General features: G+C 43.3%; 1 protein-coding gene across 2 annotated transcripts in view; it reads left to right on the forward strand.

Annotated features, from left to right (window-relative positions):
• Window positions 1-20,606, forward strand: part of TARS1 (threonyl-tRNA synthetase 1) — a 67,549-nt gene extending 46,943 nt beyond the window's left edge. For both annotated transcript variants that reach the window (XM_053289631.1, XM_053289630.1), the window contains 16 exons: window positions 934-1,057; window positions 2,351-2,472; window positions 2,792-2,909; window positions 4,728-4,792; window positions 4,880-4,958; window positions 5,967-6,113; window positions 7,176-7,274; window positions 8,452-8,618; window positions 9,558-9,720; window positions 10,056-10,193; window positions 12,245-12,322; window positions 14,202-14,302; window positions 14,406-14,510; window positions 16,603-16,675; window positions 17,969-18,083; window positions 20,127-20,606. In XM_053289631.1, the coding sequence (XP_053145606.1) occupies window positions 934-1,057; window positions 2,351-2,472; window positions 2,792-2,909; window positions 4,728-4,792; window positions 4,880-4,958; window positions 5,967-6,113; window positions 7,176-7,274; window positions 8,452-8,618; window positions 9,558-9,720; window positions 10,056-10,193; window positions 12,245-12,322; window positions 14,202-14,302; window positions 14,406-14,510; window positions 16,603-16,675; window positions 17,969-18,083; window positions 20,127-20,275 (1,843 nt within the window). In that variant the 3' untranslated portion in view covers window positions 20,276-20,606. The remainder of the gene's footprint in view (window positions 1-933; window positions 1,058-2,350; window positions 2,473-2,791; window positions 2,910-4,727; window positions 4,793-4,879; window positions 4,959-5,966; window positions 6,114-7,175; window positions 7,275-8,451; window positions 8,619-9,557; window positions 9,721-10,055; window positions 10,194-12,244; window positions 12,323-14,201; window positions 14,303-14,405; window positions 14,511-16,602; window positions 16,676-17,968; window positions 18,084-20,126) is intronic.
• Window positions 20,607-23,049: the final 2,443 nt, after the last annotated feature.

Consider the following 23,049-nt stretch of genomic DNA (forward strand, 5'->3'; position numbering starts at 1 on the left):
CCTCTGGGAATTCTACACACAGGCAGGAGGTGAAGGCAACACCTTCCTCCCCCCGCCCAAACTGTTCTCCCCGTCAACCGGTATTCAGAGGCATCCGGAGCCTGGAGATAGCCTATAGCCATCAAGATTAATAGCCACTGATATGATTTGACCTCTGAATTTGTCTAATCCCCTTTAAAGCCATCTAACTAGTGGCCATTATCACATCTTGTGGCAGCGATCTCCATAGATTAATGATGTACTGTGTGAAGAAGTATTTCCTCTTGTCTGTCCTAAATCTCCTAATGATAATTTCATTGAATTACCCTGGATTCTAGTGTGAGAGAGGGAGGAAAAGGCTCTCTCTCCTCCACACAGCATGCATAATTTTATACTTTTCAATCATACTCCTCTCTTAGTCACCTTTTTTTTTTTTCTTGGCCAGAAGGGCCCAAATGCTGTTGCCTTTCCTCGAAAGGAAGATCCCCCAGCCCCCTGATCATTTTGGTTGCCCTCTAGGAATCCCTTGAGTTGCAAACAAGACCTGAAAATCAATACATTTGCAGAAAACAAAGGCTGTAATCAGAGGCTTAGCTAGAGGAGAGGAGACTCGTGTTTGCCCCTCTCCCTGGCCACCCCCTTGGAGTGAGGGAGATAATGAAGTAAATAGAGAGGGGAGGAGCTGGGGGTACCGGGTTCTTTGAACCCATCTGCTCAATTATAGCTACCTCCCTGCCTGGAATACCCTCCATGGTTCCCTACCATTCAGGTTTTGCACCTTAAAAAGTAATCTTTGGATAAGCCAAATAGGATTGGGATGCTGATTTATTGCTTATTGCACATGCATTAGGGCATATGCATCAGGGTGAGCAACCAGTAGCAATAAATATGGCCCAAGGTGCATTCATTGTTCCTCACTGTATACTTACATGCCTATTTGTTTTGCATTTTTAGTCAAGGATTGGCTGACAACACCGTTATTGCTCAGGTGGACAAAGTAGTTTGGGATCTAGATCGTCCTTTGGAGGGAGACTGTACCTTGGAACTACTCAAGTTTGATGACGAAGCAGCACAAGCGGTAATCGATTACAAATTCCGTTTTAGTGACTAATCATAAACGGCCTAGTAGTGGGGAAGCAAGATATTTTAAATATCAGGCCTACTTTGAAATTAGCTTTCAAGAATAGTTACTTAAATATTTGAGAAAAGTTGCTTGAAATTGAGAACACATATAATACCTCACTGTTCTGTGACACTTGTGTGTGTGTGCGCTCTGCAAATTCAGTAACAAGCAGCATTGTAGCAGTTATTCAAAAGTGTGAGAAATCAGTTCCTCGCTGTATTTAGCCCCTACATTTGGAAATGACTGTTAAGTTAACCATCAATCCTTGTAGTGTTTGTCAATTGTACTGTCCCCCCACTCCCCACTTTAGTCTTTTTTTCAGTATTACTATAACTGGAGTTAAAATTTGAACAGACAATGGATATATTGACCACTTTTTCTGGGTTGCATGTGCAGAATACGTTGATGGACTGTGGCCTACATCTTGCTCAGGGTTACATGGGCACTACTGATTGGCCCATATTGTTATGGGCATTTAAGGAAGCGCCTCTTGTATAAGTGCACAGACACCTAAAGCTGTGCTTCTGCACTTCAGGAGCACTACTTATTTTGTTTCCACCACTTCTGCAAGAACCCTAGTGCTTCCTTAGATACCTGCAATAGTGCAGGCCAATCAGAAACCCCCATGTAATGCTGTACAACACGTGGACCAGTTTCTGCTGCAAAGCACTCAGGATTCATCAGTTCCACTGCAGTCTGTAGGCTCAAACCCATTTAAGTTCAAAGGTGCTGGCTATATGTAAGTATATGGGTCTCGTGCTGACTGAGCAATAAGCTACTCAAGTGTTACTAAATTTCCCTAAAGCAGAATATGTTGGCATAAATGGATTTGCAATCACAGCTACTGTGTTCCACAGGCTGCTTATTCTGGAGTCGTTAATACAATAACAGAACTTTGGGCTACACCGATGTAAGCAGTTTGTGTGTTGGAGCTGATGTGTTGAACATAGAATAGTAGTTATTGAGTAGTACTATAGGACCCATAATCTGGTGCTCTTTGACCTGCAAGTAAGCATTCTGCTTTCCTTCACAATTCTATAACCCTTAATTTTGTTTAACAATTTAAGCTTTGGAAACAAGATTCAAAATAAGCTTTGGGGAAATTTGTAAATTCAAATGTCTACCTTAGGGCAAAAGGGAATGCAATTGTTAAGGCTTTATTATTATTTTTAACGAATATCTGACAGATTAATATTGCAACCATATAACTAGGATGATCATACCCTTCTTTTTCCCCCTTCTTGGTAGGTGTACTGGCATTCAAGTGCCCATATAATGGGTGAAGCTATGGAGAGAGTGTATGGTGGCTGTCTGTGTTATGGCCCACCAATAGAGAATGGATTTTATTATGATATGTTCCTTGAAGACGGGTGAATTTCCTTTTTCTTCTTTAGAATGTATATTGAATGTGTGTGTGTGGGGGGGGGGAGTAAATCCTTCTGAAATTTAGAATGAATAAGACAATGACTTTAAATCAGAGTAACTTTGTTGTGCAGTTATTCAAATTTGTTGAGCTGGTATCTAGTTCCTGCTTACTATTTACCTTGCCTGGCTGGCAAACCTCTTGCTGTGGCATTTTCTGTTTTCTCTTTTCTCTTTTGGCAAAGAACAGATGAGATTGAAAAAGAGCAAAGTTTAAGCAAGCAATCTACAGAGCCTTTATCAGTAACATCTTTGTGTATGCTCTAGGGGTGTCTCTAGCAATGACTTTCCTGCTTTGGAGACGTTGTGCAAGAAAATTATGAAGGAGAAGCAACTTTTTGAGCGTCTAGAAGTTAAGAAGGAAACATTACTTGAAATGTTTAAGGTAGACTCTAAAAGATTTGGTTTTCATGTTGACTGTGCTTACTATAATAGCATTAATTGCATGTCGTCATTGTAATACATATGCTTATTACTGAATTCAGATTGTTGGTCTGTCCAGCTCAATTCTGCCAACCTTGTTTATCAGTAGATTCAATTCAAAGAGTTCCCCCGCTTCTTGCTAGTTGAATTCCCTAAACTAGAGAAGCTGTACCTTAAATGTAGGATATGTTCCTACATTCTTTTCTCCTGAGCTGCAGATCAGTCAGGTTAAAAGGCCTTTTTGTTTTGACATCTGTTCAGTTGACTTGGCTGGCTGTTTTTAGTTGTTCCTGGCCACAGAGATGTAAGTGTTCTGGAAAATTATAAATTTGGAAAATTTTCCAAAGCCCTAAATAGATCATGGCCTGATTTGGCATATTTATTTGACTTCTGTTTAATAAACAAAACTAAAAAAATACTGCATGTTAATTTTATGTGCTGTATTACTATCTCAAAAGTATTCCTAATAGCTTCAAGTACTTGTTCTGGAATACTTGATTGCGGGGGGTGGGTGGGTGGGTCCTATTGAAAACATATTTAATATGCTGGTTTGTATTTAAACAAATTCAAAGCTTTGTGTGAAAATTTATTTTTACTGGAATATTTTTAAAAGTTTAAAGTCAATGCATAATAATGTCTGACATCTAGACCAACCCTGCACACACAAAAACATTTATTGTGTGCCACTTGGGTGGAGAGGGCAATCTTCATCCATCTCCCCTTAGTTCTGCAGCCCACTGAGCCTCCCCAAAATATGACCCTGAGGGTTGCAGGACTCTCAGGGACATATTTTTGGAAGGCACAGTGGGCTGCAGAGGGAAAGGGAGATCAGTGAACATTGTGGGACATTTTTCTGAGCACACAGTGTTAGTCTGAATGTCTGCCAGTGTTTTCTACAAAGATTTTCAACCTCTCCAGTTCAGAAAGAAAAATGAGTCCCTGCTGTATATGTTTGCTTTAACTGAAATCAAAGTGAATCACAATTTTAGTTCTGCTTTCACTTGCTGTTCAAGATAAAGTAATAATTTTAGGATGGTTTTCATTTGATTTCTACCGCCAGTCAAATGAATTCATAACTTGGTTTTTGTATTTATGGTTTTGAATGTTTTAATTAGCTGTATTTTTATTTATGTAAACCAGTTTGGAGATGTTCTGGCCAAAAAGCAGTGGAGAAAATTAATTAAATAGGAGGGGTTTACCATTGCCTCCTCCCGCGCAGTATGATGCCTTTCAGCATCTTCCTATATTGCTGCTGCCTGATATAGGTGTTTCCCATAGTCTGGGAAACACCAGCGGGGATTTGAACTGGCAACTTTCTGCTTGTTAGTCAAGCATTTCCCCGCTGTGACATCTAGACTAAGCTTCTCAATAGTACTACTCAGGAGTTATTTTAAAGGGCTACTTGATCTCAGCAGGATCCGTCTGATGAATGAATTGGTCTGGGTGCCAGCAAATATTTTTTGAGAGCTACCTTTAATCATATGAATAATTTTCCTTGGACCCAGGTTAAGAACCCCTGCCTCTCTAGCAGGGAAAACCAATATTTTAGGTACTGTTTAATATGTGCTCTGTATTGGAACCCACAGTTTAAGTGCCAATTGCTGCTTCTTTCCTGGGCCCACTTTGCAGGCTTTTGTAGGGTAGAGAAGTTTCTTTTCTTGGGCACCTTTGGAATGGCTTTTATAACTAATGTTGTTACCTCTTTTGTGCTGTGACTGTAGGTTACAAGCATATGAGAAATGGCATAGAATTAACTTGTATTCTTCTGTCTTTCCCAAAGTATAATAAGTTTAAGTGCCGGATCTTGAATGAAAAGGTCAACACGCCAACTACAACTGTGTACAGGTAAAAAAATAAAAGAAAAGGCAAATCTGAATCTTGTATAACCTAACGACACTGAGCATTTCATGAATGAGTATCTTTGTGTTTTAGGTGTGGCCCTTTGATAGATCTTTGCAGGGGACCCCATGTCAGACATACTGGTAAAATAAAGGCATTAAAAATACACAAGGTAAGCAATGAAGTGCTGTGATGCAATTGTAGCAGAAGTGTAGACATGTCAGGCCAGATCCTTCGTGGTGTGGTCTTTTGGGGATGCAGCAGGAGTTTTCAGAATCTGGTCCTAAGTCCATTTAATTGAGGAAGAGTGATTTTGTGGTGACTCTTGATTTTGCAGGGACTCTGATTCATACTCTTCCTGCTATAATGCACTGCATCTTGGAAGACAGAAAACATATGTTCTGTTTGAAACATTTGCAGTTCAGACTTGTTTGAGCACCCCCTGGATCCCTTATTTAAGTGACCATTAATACAGAAAAATATTTAAAGATTGAACAGCTTAAAGAATAAAAAAAAGTCTCTTCATGCTAGCTATTATGCTCAGTTGAGAAATAGAAAAGTGTGCCCAAGTCCTGCATGCATAGTAAAGCACTTTGTAAGTCCCACTGATTTAAGTGGGGCTTATAAGATTTAGGCTAGATATTAGGGAGAATTTCCTCACTATAAGAGTTGTTCAAAAGCAGGATAGTCCATTTGATGCAGTTGTGGGCTCCGGTTCTCTAGAGGTTTTCAAACAGAGGCTGGATGGCCAGAGATGCTGTAGCAGTTTCTTGCACTGAATAGTGGGTTAGGAAGTCCTTCAAGGTTCCTTCCAGTTCCAAAATTCTGTGGTTCTAGAAGCACCTCAATTTCTCTAGCTTGTGCCTACTGTCTTGTATACAATGACCGCAGGCTGCTTTATAGTATTTGTGTAATACTCATTGTTGTGCTGGTTTAGAACTTGTAACTACTGTATGTATGGACCTTTGTTTACATGTTCCAGTGTTCCCCTCCACAGATATATCACTTGCCTATAGTTGAGTTTCTTACAGCATAAGAAACTTTAGATTTATCTGCACATGTAATTGATATGTAACTTTAAACAGGGATCGAATACCTAATAGAGCCTTCCTGGAGGATTCATAATTGCTGTTGTTCTGAAACAATTCTGCATGTTCTTAAACACTTTTCTTCACTCCAGAATTCCTCTACATATTGGGAAGGAAAGTCTGATATGGAAAGCCTGCAGAGGATTTATGGCATTTCATTTCCAGATGCAAAAATGCTGAAAGAATGGGAAAAGTTCCAAGAGGAAGCGAAGAATAGAGATCACAGAAAGATTGGACGGGTGAGTAACAGTAACATGGATTAGTAACATGGATTAAATGGGGTATGTGAAGAAGAAATATGTCTGTTTGCAAAAGGGCATTTTACACTTACTGTATATTCTGTAATAGCTGCAAAACAGTCTGGCTTTTAGATATTAAATGCATTATATTAAATGGCTGACATGCTGCACAGCAGAACGCCAGCATTGGGAACTTTCAGGGGGCTGCTGTGCAGTGTGAAAGGCAGCTCTGATCATGTTGCATGACAGGATAGCTGTAGAGCAACTTAAAATAGTTTCTGGGCAGTTGCACGATGCTACTCCCATTTCCCCCCAATACTTCCTGACTGCCCAGAAGCTACTTTAAGTTGTTCTGCAGCTGCGCAACACCATCAGGGCTGCCCTTCACATTGCACAATAGCCCCGGCAGTTTTAAACTAACTTTTCTTATTTCTTTGCTACATTAAATAACCAAACACAGGTTTGTGCATATTCATTGCTTTTGGTTACTGTACTCCTTCGGTATAATTTGTCAGTGGTGGCTAGAGGTAACTCTCTAGAGACTTAAATGCAATCTACCTCCAATCCAGAACAGAGGCAGATGACAAATACCATGAGATAAAAACTAACGTACCCCAAAGCAAATGCCTTAAAACTCTTATGTGGGCACGGCTTGTACTGGAATTATTCCAGAGCAGGAAAGGATGTATTCAGCACTCATTTAGTTATCGGTTACGTATCTTCTGTTCAGAACTGCTTTGAATTGCTTTCCCCTATTTCTTGACATAGTAAACTAGAACTTTTTCCTACTTTCACATTCTTTGCCCTTGCTCATACTTGTCCTGGAGACTATTTAAGCCTTTTTAGGGACGCTGTATGTGTTTGAGAAGACCATAGGCTGAAGGCTCTGTAGTGTGCTCTTTAAAAGCTATTCTTCTTAATTTCATTGCTTGCTAGGAATCATGTTCTAAGATAGCACAGTTACTGTAATGGGAGGAAAAGGTAGAGGCAAAATATGAAGCAAGAAAAAACTGAGCTCTCTCTGTGTGCTGTTCGTTTCTCCCACCCCACCACCCCCAACAGGATCAAGAACTATTTTTCTTCCATGAACTCAGTCCTGGCAGCTGCTTCTTCTTACCAAAGGGAGCTTACATCTATAATGCACTGATAGAATTTATCCGGGTAAGTCGGGATATGGGTCCAGTGTGCCCTTGTTGAGAGCCCATGTGAACTCCTTGGGAATAAAGAGGACACTGCTGGGTCATGCTCACCTGGAGGCTTGAAAGCGCCTAGTACACTGTGATGATATGCAGCTATAAAAGGGCATATTACAGGTGAGGCATCTTCTCTTTTGTTGCCTCAGAGGAAGACACTTTCCCTCCATTCCATATCTGCTCCTCTAAGGGCTGGTTTGGATGATACGGAATCTTAGAATACTAGAGTTGGCAGGGACCTTGGAGATCTCCTAGTTAAGTCCTCTGCTCAGTGCAGGAAATACGTCCAAACACATCCCACACCCCAATGCACCGCTCTGCTTCTTCAAGTCACCTTTGAGGTGGGAAAGTTCATCCTATGGTGGTTCATCATGCGTTAAAATAATATCCCATGTGAGTGGCCCTTGCTCTTTGTTGTGAGAGTGGAGGGAGTTTGATGGGGGAGGGGGCAGTTTAATAGGCCCAGAGTCTGTTCTCACGACACAGGCTGCCTAGTTTACCCCGGGCATCTCATGTTGTCTGGGGAGTGGAGGCTCCCGGCTGCTCCAGAAGAGGGTAGCCCAACCTCTTAACCCAGTAAAATGGTAAAACCAATGGTTTAACCAAGGTAAAAAAAATCCATGGTAATTAACCATTTAACCAAGGTAAAATGACCCTGTGGCTTGTTTTACCTCAGGCGATGGTGTGAATGCTTGCCCCCAGGTAAAAAGCGTTCCGCCCAACCTGCCCCCATTCCCAGCATCGAGCCTGGGGGGAAAGAGTGGCCGCACTGAGCGTGGCAGCTGACGTAATGAGAGCATTAGCCACATGTATGGCATGGGGTCCTATGGGATGTGGAAGTGGGGAGTCCTCCCACTCCTAGCTTTTGCCTTCACCGCTCGTCTGGTGAAGGCAAAGACGATGACGCTTGTCTGCCAGGCAAGCTCCTGCCTTCTCCGCGTCTCCCCGGTGGCAGCGCATGGTCATGAAAATGGCCTCTCAGTCTGTCAAGTTACCAGAGTAAATGCCAAGCAGTAGTTGGGAGTCCTTATGGTTATTTTCCTTGCAGACCTTGATATCCATGTGGGGATATCAAGACACTGGCGGTGTCTGATTGAGGACTGGATTTGAGTCGCTGATTGACTGTGTCTGATCTGCTTTTCCAGTGTGAATATCGAAAGCGAGGATTCCAGGAAGTTGTCTCTCCAAATATCTTCAATAGCAAGCTCTGGATGACCTCGGGGCACTGGCAGCATTACAGTGACAACATGTTTTCGTTTGAAGTTGAAAAAGAGATTTTTGCTCTGAAGCCCATGAACTGCCCTGGACATTGGTACTGACTTGCTGTCTAATCAGAGACAACTTCTACATTGGCTTTCTTTCACCCCATTCCATTTCACACTGATGTGTTGTGCATTTGATAATCACAGCTGGAAGATTTTAAAGCACTTGCAACCTAAATGCACTCTTTGCATACACAAGTTTAGGAGCAAAGGAAGCTGCCTTAAACTGAGCCCAGCCCTTGGTCCATCTAGCTCAGCATTGTCTACACTGACTGGCAGCAGCTACCTAAGTTTTAGGCAGGGGTCTTTCCCAGCCCTACCTGGAGATGCCAGGGACTTAACCTGGGTGGTCCTGCTTACAAAGCAGATGCTCTAGCACTGAGCTACAGCCCCGTCCCCAAATTTTAATGAGTATCTAATTTGTTAATTAGCCATCTCAGTTTAACTCAGCTATGTGACCTCAGCTGCAATTGGGATAGACCACATTTCCTTGACAGGCACATCAAAGCCTTCAAGTGGCAGAGAGTCCAGGCAAGACTTGCATGACATTTCCACTGTTCCATGTCTGTTCCCTCAAAATCACTTGGCCAGAAGATACCTGCCCAAGTCTGTATTGCAAGTACTTCTTCTCCACAGACAATGAGAGTATCCCTCCATGTTGCACTAAGCTCCTTGGAGGAAGGGTGAGGCAGAAATGCAATAAATACATACAGTGTTCCCTCTAAGAGGGATTCCCAGATGTTGTTGACTACAACACCCAGAATCCCCAAGCAAAAGCCACTGCAGCTTGGGGATTCTGGGTGTTGTAGTCAACAACATCTGGGAATCCCTCTTAGAGGGAACAGTGCATACAAACAATATTTTGGAATACTTCTTGAGTAAGGCGACATTTAATCTGCAACTGCTAGGATTGCTAGGGTATGTTACAGGCCGTTCTCTTACCAGTGTGGTTTTAGATAGATTTCAAATAGATGTCTTATTTCCCCCAGCCTGATGTTTGATCACCGGCCGAGATCCTGGCGGGAGCTGCCACTGCGGCTAGCTGACTTTGGAGTTCTCCACCGCAATGAGCTGTCTGGGGCGCTTACGGGGCTCACCCGAGTGAGGCGGTTCCAGCAGGATGATGCTCACATATTCTGCGCCATGGAGCAGGTACAAGGCCACACACATGGGAGGGTGGGAGAGGAGATTGTGCTGTTAACTCCTCCTGGCGACCACAGAGCCTTGTGGTTTTCTTGGTAGAATACAGGAGTGGTTTACCATTGCCTTCTGAGGTATGAGATGATGCCTTTCAGCAGCTTCCTGTATGCTGCTGCCCGATATAGGAGTTTCCCATATTATGGGGAACACACCATTGGGGGATTCAAACCAACAGCTTCCTGTTCTCTAGGCATGTTGCTTCCCCGCTGCACCATTAGGTGGCTGGGGGAGTAGTAGCCTCCTAAAAATTCAAATGTGGGCTGCATCTATTTTTGTGTTATGTACAGATTGAAGGGGAAATAAAGAGCTGTCTGGAGTTCTTGCGTGCTGTGTATGATGTGTTTGGATTTTCCTTCAAACTCAATCTTTCCACCCGTCCTGATAAGTACCTTGGAGATGTTGAAGTGTGGAATCAAGCTGAAAAGGTAATGCATTTTTTCTGACCAGGAGCTCCTGAGGTTGTGGGGTGGGAAAGGTGTTGGTGTGGGGGGAAGGCTTGAGAGAGAGAGAGAACACTAGCAGTTCTGAGATTCGTGGAACAACTTATCTCTGTTAAAAGGAAAGATTCCCATTCTCACATGAGACTCCAGTGAAAATCATGCCACCATCCAAGAACCAGGTTCTGTTCAGTGTTCCATAAGGCTTGCCTGTGTAAATTGGTTGCCAAGGAAAAGCAGGGCATTCAGGCACATCTAACATCAATGGAATGGTGATATGAGTCAGGAAAATAGACTATAATTTCACTTTTGAGGGTTGGTATCTGATATTTTCATGTTGAGAATTGGTGTCTAACATTTTCAAATTATTATGCATTTGTTGGTTGACCGTTCATGAACTCAACCTGATGAATGAAATAAGTTGTTAAAGCAGTAAAGGATGTGTTCTTGCTTATTCAGAATAAGTTAAGAACATAAGAACAGTTCTGCTGGATCAGGCCCAAGGCCCATCTAGTCCAGCATCCTGTTTCGCACAGTGGCCCACCAGATGCTGCTGGAAGCCACAGGCAGGAGTTGAGGGCATGCCCTCTTTCCTGCTGTTACTCCCCTGCAACTGGTACTCAGGGGCATCCTGCCTTTGAGGCTGGAGGTGGCCCACAGCCCTCCAACTAGTAGCCATTGATAGACCTCCTCTATGAAGTTATCCAAACCCTTCTTAAAGACATTAGGCTAACTGGCCTGTAATTTCCCGGATCGCCCCTGGATCCCTTTTTGAAAATCAGTGTTACATTTGCTACTCTCCAGTCCTCTGGTACAGAGCCCAATTTCAGAGATAAGTTATATATTTTAGCAAGGAGGTTGGCAATTTCACATTTGAGTTCTTTGAGGACTCTTGGATGGATGCCATCGGCCCTGGTGATTTGTTAGTTTTCAGTTTTTCCAGACAGTTTAGAACATCTTCTCTTGTCACTTCTGTCTGACTCAGTTCTTTAGCCTCCATCCTTAAAAAGCCTGGTTCAGGAACAGGTATATGTTCAGTATCCTCTGCCATGAAGACGGATGCAAAAAACTCATTGAGCTTCTCTGCAACCTCCATATCCTCCTTAATAATCCCTTTCACTCCCTCATTGTCTAATGGTCCAACCGTCTCTCTGGCAGGTTTCCTGTTTCTGATGTATTTAAAGAAGTTTTTGTTATTCCCCTTGATACTCTTGGCTAAATGTTCCTCAAACTCTTTTTGCCTCCCTTATTGTCACCTTGCATTTCTTTTGCCAGAGTTTGTGTTCCTTTCTGTTCTCTTCATTTGGACAGGCCTTCCAATTTCAGAAGGAAGTCTTCTTCCCTTTTATGGCTTCCTTGATGGTACCCGTTAGCCATGCTGGCATCCTCCTGGACTTAGTGGTACCTTTCCTCCTTTCTAACTGGGCTTCTGGTATTGTGGTTTTGAGTAAACTCCATGCTCTCTGGAGCGAAGTGACTCTCCTGATTTCCCCTCTCACCTTTCTTTTCACCATACTTCTCATTTTGGAGAAATTTGCTGTTCTGAAATTCAAAATGTCTGTGTTAGACTTCCTTGGTGATTCTCTCCCCACATAGGGAGATGCTTGGTTCTTGATGTTGATGCTTGGTCTGGTGTCTCTAGGCCTCCATAAGTGAGTGTGAGGATGGGATGTTAGTTAGTTAGTTAGTTAGTTAACATTTTATATCCTGCTCTTCCTCCAAGGAGCCCAGAGTGGTGTACTACATACTTAAGTTTCTCCTCACAACAACCCTGTGAAGTAGGTTAAGCTGAGAGAGAAGTGACTGGCCCAGAGTCACCCAGCAAGTATCATGGCTGAATGGGGATTTGAACTCAGGTCTTCCTGGTCCTCGTCCAGCACTCTAACCACTACACAATGCTGGCTTTTATTCAAAAGCCATTTATTCCAAATGAGACTGGTTTCAGATGTCCACATTGTGTGGCAGTGAAGACAAAATGTCAAATTAAATGAATTCTCTAAAGCAAAACTACTACTAACCTATATTTCATTTTGCACTAGCAACTTGAAAATAGCCTCAATGAATTTGGTGAGAAGTGGGAATTGAACCCTGGGGACGGAGCTTTCTATGGGCCTAAGGTTAGTAAATCACCTCTTGAGTGAATTTGAAAAAATTACCTCCCTTTTCCAAGCAAGAACTTATTGTAACTTGTTTTGGAGAAATTGTGCATTTGAATCTATTCCCACAATGTGGAGTTTGGAAACGTCTGTATATAATGGGGTAGGGGGATTTAACTGTTTGAATCTAGATTTAAGGTAGTAGAGTGGAAGGTGATGCATCATTGTATACAGTGCAGTTATAACTGCAGTTATTGCTTTATACTGTTAGCAACATAATATTTAAGGCCCCATTCCTCCTCTTCCATAACTGGTGGTTAATCCTTGCTAACTGGGCAAAGAGCCACCTTTTTAACATGGTGATTATTGAGCGGGAGATTAACTGGCCCTGTCCACCCCCAGTACAGTCCCTCCAGTGACTTTTGCTGGTGTCTATCATGTTTCTTTTTAGATTGTGAGCCCTTTGGGGACAGGGATCCATCTCATTTATTTCATCTCTGTGTAAACCGCTTTGGAAACTTTTGTTGAAAAACGATATATAAATATTTGTTGGTGGCAGTTATCTTTGTATGCTGGAATGGAGCTGCATTAATCTGCTTCTGTCTCACGCAATTTGGACTGCTGATCCCATGAGTGTATGAAATGAGTTCTGGAATAAGGAGGAAAGGGTGGTGCTAGCAGGGTGTCCAGTTTCATACCTAGTGCATGCTTTTTCCCTTTAGGGGAAGGAGTCATCCCGCGTAAGCATACACATTTGAAAATGGTTTCTCAATAATCAGCCAGGAGCACACTTGGAAAACGACAAATGGGGAATCAAGATGTGATAGGGACAGGAAAGCAGCCTGGCAAACTAATCTCTGGTTGGTGGTTGCCAGCCCTATGCCCCATTTGCCCACTTTTGCTCACTCTAGTTCCTTTTGGCACAGCTTTGCATCCCCCCCTCCCCCCACACACTGACAACCGTACTATGGCATCTGCCAAGCTTTGGTGTGCACTTTTTTGTCATTAAGTCCAGAAGCGGGTTTGGTGGGGGGTGTTTCCCCAGCCAAGGAAATGCTGTGGTGCTACAACAGATGTCGGTAGTCTTTCACAGACAGAGTGGCCAAATTCAGATGTCATAGGAAACCGGAGGTCTCTTCACCTCCAGTTTCCGAAACTGCACATCCGAATTCAGGACCTGGAGTTAAGGGCAAAAAGGGACCCACGGTTTCCATCCCTGAACTCCACTCTGAACCTTTGGTTCAGAACCTTCAGCTTCTCCGCCTTCAACTCCGGTTTTGCAGTGCCAACATATGACATCCAAATGCTGGCACCGCAGTTTGGGCCCCATGGAGCCAGAGTCGAGGGAAGAAGCTTCTCCCTCACTCCAGCCCTATTCGCTGTGCAGGCTGTCCTTCAGTCAAGAAGGAAGCCCGCACAGCCAGCTCCCCTGCCTCTCTGCAGTCTTGCCTACTGCAGAAAGGTGGCTCTCCTGAACGTCCAGATTCAGATGGGAGAGTGGGGGGAGGGCGGCACGGAACCACATTAAGTGTGAATTCGGCCAGTGTTTAGGATAAGCAGGCACACAGATGCCACTGTATGGTCCATTGCTGGGGAATGCAACACACAGCTTATAGTGGTGGCATGCCAGATATGACAAGACAGAACCATAAATGGAGTTGCCCTAAAGAAATATAGTTCAGCCTTATGATGGGTTCCCAGTTTGCCACTCAGATACCCAGGGGGTCCCCCTTCCTCAAAACGATCTGGTAAAATTAGTTGTTAACCAGGGATATCGTTCTCACTTGTAATGAGAAAAGTATAGCAAGATGTGCTTTGCGTTAGGATGATGCCACTGAGCCTAAGAATTTTTAATGATCCTGTTTAAAGTTTCTGTTTCTCAACTCTTTCCACCCACAAGATTGACATTCAGATTAAAGATGCCATTGGCCGATACCACCAGTGTGCTACAATCCAGCTGGATTTCCAACTCCCAGTAAGGTTTAATCTCACATATGTAAGGTGAGAATACCACTGTATATAGACACCATTTTGTTCCAAAGTGCTTCTTATTCCCTGCTTCATGAGAATTGGTGTTGTTGTTTTTTACAATTTTGTTTTCTAGTCATGATGGTAATGACAAGAAAAGGCCAGTTATTATACACCGTGCTATCTTGGGATCTGTGGAGCGGATGATCGCTATCCTGACAGAAAATTATGGAGGCAAATGGTATTCCGTAATTCTTTTATTTCTGGTTTTGCCCAGTTTCACTGTGAGTCCTTTTGGCTTTCCAGTGAAGAATGTGAAGTTAAAGAAACCCTGCTTGTCCCAGTCTCCAGTGTGTCCGTGTCCCCTTCCCGTGTGTGTGTGTGTGTGTGCGTGCGTGCGTGCGTGCATGCACGCACACAGAGAAAGCATTGCAAGAGTACAGCTGGTTTTCTGAAATCTTCTTTCTTTTCCACGTGACTGCTGACTGTATAGTGGCTCTATGTACCCTGAGAGCTGACGGTAACATTTGGTGAACCTACTGTTATGGTGCACTTCCTACCACTGCCTTACTCAGATTTCCGGATAGTTGCAGAAGGGTATCTCCTGAGACCTGTAGCTGGGAGTGCCCTGTTAGGATGTCTAAATAGCCACCATAGAGTTATCCTGTCTAAGGAAGCGCGTGTGCTTTGTGGGACTGTGAAAGCCTAGCAGGAGCCAGGGTGCAACTCCCCCTTTCTTCCTGCACATGCATGCAGACTTCCGAGTGCTGCTCACGCTCTGGAAGGGCTCTGCAAGATCCTTGGAGATGGATTTCCAGTCTTGCAGAGCCCTTCTGATGCATAAGCAGCACTCGGAAGTCTAATGGCTCTTGCGCAACAGCATGTGTGCAGGGGGGAAGGAGGAGTTGTGCTTGGGCTTGCATCTCCCACAGTCCCTTGAAGTGCACACACTTCTCTAGGAAGTCGGTCAATGTGTGTTGATTAGTTTAATCAATCTCAAGGTTAGTGATCAACAGCTTTTATAGACACAATGGATCTTTTCTTTTGCATCATAACTTAAACATATATTTAAGTTTCCTGAGTGCTATACATACTTACTTGACACTAGTCACTCTGCTAGAGAAGGGCATGGTAGGAAGACAAGAGTGAGCGTGAACGAGAGAGAAATTGGGGGGCGGGGGTGGAATCTTTGAGGAATCTAGAATGGATTCAGAAGAGAGTGTGTGTCAGAAACACAAAGTGTGTCAAATCTTGCCAAAGTGTTATAGGGAGTTGCTTCTCAATGGCTCTGCCTAGCAATCTCCACCCATCAGGAGACAACCATGGTTTTCCACCTGCAGCAACTTTAATAATGTATATTAAAGTTCCTGCAGTTAAAAAGCTTGCAGTTGGATCTTGGGATCAAGCTGGTGGACCACAATGAAGTGAGCTACTACCTGTCCCAGCCCTTAGATCTTTTCTGCCACAAGTCTCCTCTTTCCCCCCCTTTTTTCTTCTTCTTGTGAGTAAGCTCTGGATCGCCTATTTTAATCTTGTGTTGCAGTTGAATACAGACATCCCTCGCCAACCGCTAGGGCTCCTTTCTGGCAAAACCTCACCAGTTGGCAAATTCGTGGAATTTGTGGTTGGTGAGGCATTAAATTCCTTGGGGAAACAGGGTTAGGGGAACCACGACCACAAAACGACCTGAAAATAAAAGGGGAAAACACCCCAAAAATTGCTAAAAATCACAAACAATCCTGTAGTATTGCCCAGAGTCACCAAGAAGAATGAGCAGATCGATCCTCGGGACATTTTGGGAAACCCCCCACCCACCCACCCCGCAATCATTCAAAGGCATTTTAAATTGGCAAGCGGCAGCAAGGTCAGCAAGGGGCACCAAGTGGAATGAGCAGCTCGAACCTCTGAACCCCAAAAATCGGTGAAATCCTTCCAAAACCACTAAAGAACCTGGCCAAATGTGGATACTCAGATCACGGTTGGCAAGACCTGTTACAACTTCCCATTCACATATACTCAAAACCGCGGTTGGTGGAACCATGGTTGGCGAGGGATGACTGTATTGCAACCCCATGTTGCTCAGGGAAAGGTCAATCCTTTAAAATAAGATATACGAGAAGGACTTGAAACACTTTTGGAGGGAATGTACAGCTCGGAAGCCTTGGGGTGATACTTCACATTCATTTTTTCACCCACTCTTGTGTAAGGAATGGGAATAGCAGAGATCCATTAGATGGTATTGTCAGCCCTTAAAGAGAGGAAAGTGATGTATTCCAAGCGGCGCAGGAATAACTTCTCTTAATACCCTTTGTTTGTTTGTTTCTTTGCATAAGGCCTCTGTGGCTGTCTCCCCAGCAAGTGATGGTGGTACCAGTTGGACCAACATGTGATGAATATGCCCAGAAGGTAGAGTGTGTGTGTGTGCGCGCGCATAAGACCAGCCCTGCTGGATCAGACCCAACAAGGCCCATCTAGTCCAGCATCCTGCTTCCCACAGTGGCCCAACAGATGCCTCTAGGAAGTCCACAGGCAAAAGGTGGATGAGGGTACCACTTGCCTGTGGCTGTACATCTAGGACTTGGAGCCAAAGTGCTGTCAACTAAGTGATGTGCAGCACTGTGTTAGCTGTGTTCCTGCACACTTGGGCAGAGAGTCCTCTTGAGGTGTGTTCCTCTCATGACCATTTTAGAATCTAGACTTCTATACATGTGCACGCACATTGTATCAGAAACTGCTTTTGCAACCTTCCTTGATTTTTAAAACACAGTTTTCTATGTGGCACTGAGGGGGTGCTGTGAGAACGGAAGGCCAGGACATTTAGGACCAACAAGAGGAAGTACTTTTTCACACAATGCGTAATTAATCTATGGAATTTTCTGCCATGGTTTATGGTGATGGCCACTAGCTTGGAAGTCTTTAAAAGGGGCTTAGACAAATTCACAGACAAGTCTGTCAAGTGGTTGTTATAGGCCATCTCCAGCCTCAGAGGCACAATGCCTCTGAATACCAGTTGCAGGGGAACAGCAGCAGGAGAGAGGGCATGCCTCACCTCTTGCCTCTGGGCTTCTCAGAGGCATCTGATGGGCCACTGTGTGAAATGAGATGCTGGACAAGATAAGCTTTCAGCCTGATCCAGCAGGGCTGTTCTTATGTTCTCATTCCCTTTGATATGTAAATGTGTGTGTTTCTGTGTGTTTGGTTGAGAAGTGGTATTTTAAATACTTTAAAGAACAACTTGAGATGACTCCAGCTGCAGCTTGTGTTGTCTTTCCCAAACTGAACACACTTTTGTGGTGTTGTCAACTGATCTCAGCCTTGTCTTTAATAGTATGTACACTCAACCTATATGTTGGAAGCCCTGTGCAGTTGTTGTTTGTCAGCATATGTACATGTGCAAGTACGTTGAATGGAATGGTAAAATCAACTGCAGTCCTGAAAAATGCTTCTAGATTTGATCCATGAGAATTTCTCATTATCCTTGCATCCATCTTCTACAGTGTTTCCCAAAATACATATCTCTGTAATACCTAACTTCTAAATATTGGATCATGCAACATATGGCATCTTAAGTTTTATCCTTGTGCAACAATGTGTTAAACGTTACTCTTGCTGGTAAAGCTTTGCAGTGTGTCTAAACATCCTTCTCTAGGGATTTGGCCCAGATATCACTTAAATACTGTCACTTTGATGTTCCCCAAGGTAAAGCAGCAGTTCCACGATGTTGGGTTAATGGTAGACGTCGATGTGGACCCTGGCTGCACACTGAACAAGAAGATAAGAAATGCTCAGCTTGCACAATGCAACTTTATTTTGGGTAAAAATGCCACTGTTTGTTTAAAATGTGGTGCCTGACTTCTTTGGGCAGTTTATTTTTTTTAAGTGCTTTTCTGAGGGTACAAGTGCAAGATAGCAGTATGCTTGGAAAGCTTTCTGTCTCAGCTGACAGCCTTTCAGTTTGTAAGGAAACTATTTCCTTTGGAGCCTTCCTGTGCTGGCTCATTAGCTGGAGCGAGTACTCTTACTGCTCTGCCACTTCTGGGGAGAATCTTTGGCCCTCTTGCCCATAAACTGGCCTATACCTCCTCTTGTTGCAATGAAATAGCTAGAGTGTGTGTGTGTGTGTGTGTTGGTATTCACGTGTACTTGCCAAAATGCAAAAAATATGCAGACTTCCCCCAGCACAATGGATGGATGCAAGTAATACTTGCTACTTTCCCCATCCAAATACTATTAGGAGTTGCCACTTCCTTCCTTTGCTGCTGCTTGGATAGATTTGGAAGGGGAAACTGAGAGAGAACAATGTGCCACTCATTTGACATGGTGGTTTTCTTTGTTTTGGTATTTGTGTTCATGTACCCAATTGCAAATCATGTGAGCAGCTTCACCTTCTTTATAAGGCAATGATTAATCCCTATTTTCAAAATTGGGAACAGAAGCCTCTTTCATAGCTGCATTGCAACCAATGCATGCTTGCTGTGTAGATTTATTTAGCTTTACTGATCCCCTCCACCTCCAATGGGATTTAAGTCCATCTAACTGTGAGCTGCCATGCAGAGGAGGCTAGCTGGAACAGGTGGACTGGTTAGCAGGATGATCTATATCTAAAGCACCTCCAATTATTTTCCAGTCCTGTTGTCCCTAGGGAAGATTATTCTGTCTCCTTAAGCAATGTATTCCATTGCTGCATCACTGTTAAGCTGCTTAAAGAGACAGTCATCTTCCCTGGATATTTTTCCCATACCAGGAACAGCTGGCATATAATTTGAGATGCTGTAGATCATGCTACAGGATGCTAACCTATCTCATGAGGTTAAATACAAACCTCCTGTAGTTCTGATATGCTTTAAAAATATTTACAAACTGTCAATTCATCTAACTCATTCTTTGTACCTTCTCACAAACTATTTCCATTTCTTTGGTGAATTGCTTTGTTAGACTTTCTGTTAGGGCTGTGCAGTCATGTTGATCTGACAAGCATGTCGGACCCGATATAGGTGGACCTCATTATCCGTGGATTCCAAACCCGCAGATTCACGTATCTGCGGTTGGGAAAAAGACACTCGACCTTGGCATACGTACGCGGGGGGTGGGGGTGGGGGCACCAAAAAAACCCACGCCAACCACCCATATCCACAGGTTGGGAGTGTGGTTCGATGGAGCCACAAAATGGCTCCTGTCCTTGTGTAAAAAAAAGGGGGGGGGGAGAACCTAACCCCCTTAATCTCATAGGATTCCATTACTTGATATTTGTGGCTCCCATATCCGTGGCTGCAGCCCAGAACAGAACCCCCACGAATATCGAGATTCTCCTGTATGTCTTCTGTCAGGCATTATTGGAATGAGTTCAGACATGAAAGCAGGGAGCCCCAACAGTTCGACCTTCTGAATTCCTCACTGTCATGTCTGAACTCCGAAGTTCTGACATTCCTCTCTGGCCCAAGTTAAATGGGTTGCTTGGTGGCTCTCAACTGAGAGGCACTGCACTAGCCAACCTCACTGGAGTCTGACAGGAATGTTGGGTTTCTGACATGACAGTGTAGGGGAGCCGTCCTGACAATTTATCAGGTCAGATTGGATCCAACACTTTTTAGGCTGCATAAGCCCACCCTAGCATCCTGTGCTTCTCTTCTGAATCATTTCCTGTTTCTCAGCATCCTTAAAATTCTGTTGCTCCAAAAGTTAGACAGTATTCCAGGAGTTCCCAAGTCCAAGTTACTAATGCTGAGTAAAGTATCATTTAATTCAAGTATTAGTTACATAGTAATAAGCGGCATCATTTGGTTAGTGTGGTGTTCTTTAATTTCTCAACATTAACAAGAATTGTTGTAGACTTAATTCCTTGTTTTCTGTCTTCTAGTTGTTGGTGAAAAGGAAAAGGCGAGTGGAACAGTTAATATCCGCACCAGAGACAACAAGGTTCATGGTGAACACACTGTGGCTGAAACAGTGGAGAGGCTGCTACAGTTGAAACATTCACGCTGCAAAAATGCTGAAGAAGAGTTTTAGCTAAGTCCGTGTTAGATTCGTATGAGAGCTAGATTTTTTATTTCCCTGTATGATTAACTGGTGGACATATTTGCACTGCTTTATATTCAACAAGGGAAAGGGGTTTGTCAAACTATTCTGTGTTCTTGGAAATTAAGCAGAGTTCTAGAAGGTCCATTTTGCATACAGAGTGCAGTTGTCTTGATTGCTAAATGCAGTTTTATGATGCTGTATAAATTGGGCTCTAGTTACAATGTAATGATCGGGGATTAAACAGCTGTAGTGACGCCAATGTGTTCTCCTTTTTAAAGACAGAAATTTGAAAATAAATGCCTTCTGAATTTCAACAAAACCATGTGCCATTCCTTGAAGCTGCATGACCGTGTTAATTGTTGTTTCATTTAAAATGTCTTAATCCATCAAAGTACCTCAACTTTTTAAAATTGAGTCTGTTTTATTCTATGCATTACAAGTACTGCTGGATGTTGAAATTCAGTCTAGTCTTTTTACATTGGATTGCTTTGTTAAAGCAATTTCTTTAGACAACAATCTTACAATTACCATTTATTACTTATATTGCCCTAGCATGAAATTAACAGACGGGGCCCTATTCCCAGGTTTTACAGTCTAGTTTAAAAAAAAAAAACCCAAGGAAAGGAATTGGGTAAGAAGGAAGAAAACATGTCAGGTGGCACAGTGGGGAAATGCTTGACTAACAAGCAGAAGGTTGCCAGTTCGAATCCCTGCTGGTACTATATCGGGCAGCAGTGATATAGGAAGATGCTGAAAGGCTTCATCTCATATTGCACAGGAAGAGGCAATGGTAAACCTGGATTCCTCCTGGATTCTACCAAAAGACAACCACAGGACTCTGTGGATACCAGGAATTGACACTGACTCAATGGCACACTTTACCTTACATTCATTCTGCGCAGACCTTGGCTGATTATAGTGACCTGCCAGAGATGCTGCACTACGTCAAAGGCAGCCCTGACAGTGAAGTGATGGGGCTGCTGCTAAATTACTTAAAACCAATTCTGGGTGGTAGCAGCACCGTGCTCTTTTTCAATGGGGTAGAGACTATGGGAAACACCTATATCAGGCAGCAGCGATATAGAAAGATGCTGAAAGGCATCAGGGCCAGACTGGGGGCACAGGGAGGACGATGGAATGTATGAGGGGAGGGTGCCGGGTTTTGAATAGAATGGGTACTTAAGGGTGGGCATATTCACGCTGTTGAGTGCAGTGGGGTGCAGGTATGCCCCGCAGGTGGGGCGCCCGGGAATATGCCCTGTGGGCCAGTCTGAGCCTGAAAGGCATCATCTCATATTGCACAGGTGATGGCAATGGTAAACCCCTCCTGTATTCTATCAAAGACAACCACGACGGCACAACTTTACTTTAGAGCCCCATTGTTATACCATCACTGCTGCAGACCCAGCAGGTCGCTACTGTTGATTGCACAGAATGTAGCCCATTGGTCATAAGCTGCCTCAATTTTCAAGTTACAGAAAGCTGGTATTTACCTTGCTCGTGGAAAGAAGGCAAAGATGTTCTCCTAAAAGCACTTCTAGAATACTGCTGCTAATCTCAAAGAGTCAACTTTAGTGTGCAGCACGGTCAGCAGAGCAAGCTCAGCCAAGAATTCTAAGATTGGATACCAAACCAAAGAGTAAATCATGGACCGTTTGAAAGTTAATCTGCACGTTTCTCCATTGGCTCAAATTGTGCAACCACCACTTCTGAGCAGTCCTGATGCTCCCACAAGTCCACAGCCCACAGTGTAGCATTATGCCTCCATAACATGCATTTTTGTCAGCTAATTCATATAGCATTTCATTTGAACTCTATTTAACAGACTTCTAGACCCCATTAAAAACTGGCCTTCACATTTGAGCATTCTGCATTTGCTGTAATCTAAATATATTTTTCACTTCTAGTTTAAGAACAAAACAGTGCTTTTTGATCTTTTCAAGGGAGTCTTTTAGGGTTGATGCATTACTGAATTGGAGCAGCTGAGATCAAAAGTGGCCCTTTTGACATCCTACAGTGTGATGACTTTTAAACAAATCTCCAGTCATCTAGTTGTAGATGGATTATGAAATGCTGGTTAGTAGTTTTCTGTTTCACTTTGTGTCTTCTGATACTTATTGAACCAGATTTCCCTTACACTGGAAAGAATAAAAACCAGTGTATTCAATGGCACTCGGTTTTGAGGTTTCCAAGACATTTAAGACCTGCTTTGCTGCTCACTTCCCTTCTGCACAATAGATGGCAGCACAACTCCTACAAATGAGAGAGCAAAAGTGCAGCAGAACTGATTACAGGAGCAACAGACATATAAAATCCTTGTGTTACTTGTACGGTGTCGTTGCCAGTATCCCATAGCGCCATGCCATTGTGGTAATGGGTGTAGACAGGAAATCACGTCAAATGGGCTGGTTGTGTAGTACCCCAAGCTAGCACTGTGGGATGGTGGGAGAGGAGGTAGTAACTGCATAACTAAATAACCAGCTATTTCAGAGTAGCCCAGGAATGTTGCTGCACTATTAATGACAAAATAAGAATAGGCCCATAACAGAATGCTGTACTATATCCCGGGGGCAAGAGATACCCGAGCCTGTCTGGGTGTGGAATTAGCATGCCCAGCAACTCCCAGAGAATTCTTCAGGCAATGAAGAATGTGCTAAATAGACATCAGGTACTTTGAGCCTCATTAGGTAGTAATAGCAAGATAGTTTTATTTATGTTTATATACTGCGATATATTTATTTTTTATGTACATCTCTAGGTGT

Source organism: Hemicordylus capensis, chromosome 2, assembly GCF_027244095.1.
Source record: "Hemicordylus capensis ecotype Gifberg chromosome 2, rHemCap1.1.pri, whole genome shotgun sequence".
In the NCBI taxonomy this organism is placed as follows: domain Eukaryota; kingdom Metazoa; phylum Chordata; class Lepidosauria; order Squamata; family Cordylidae; genus Hemicordylus; species Hemicordylus capensis.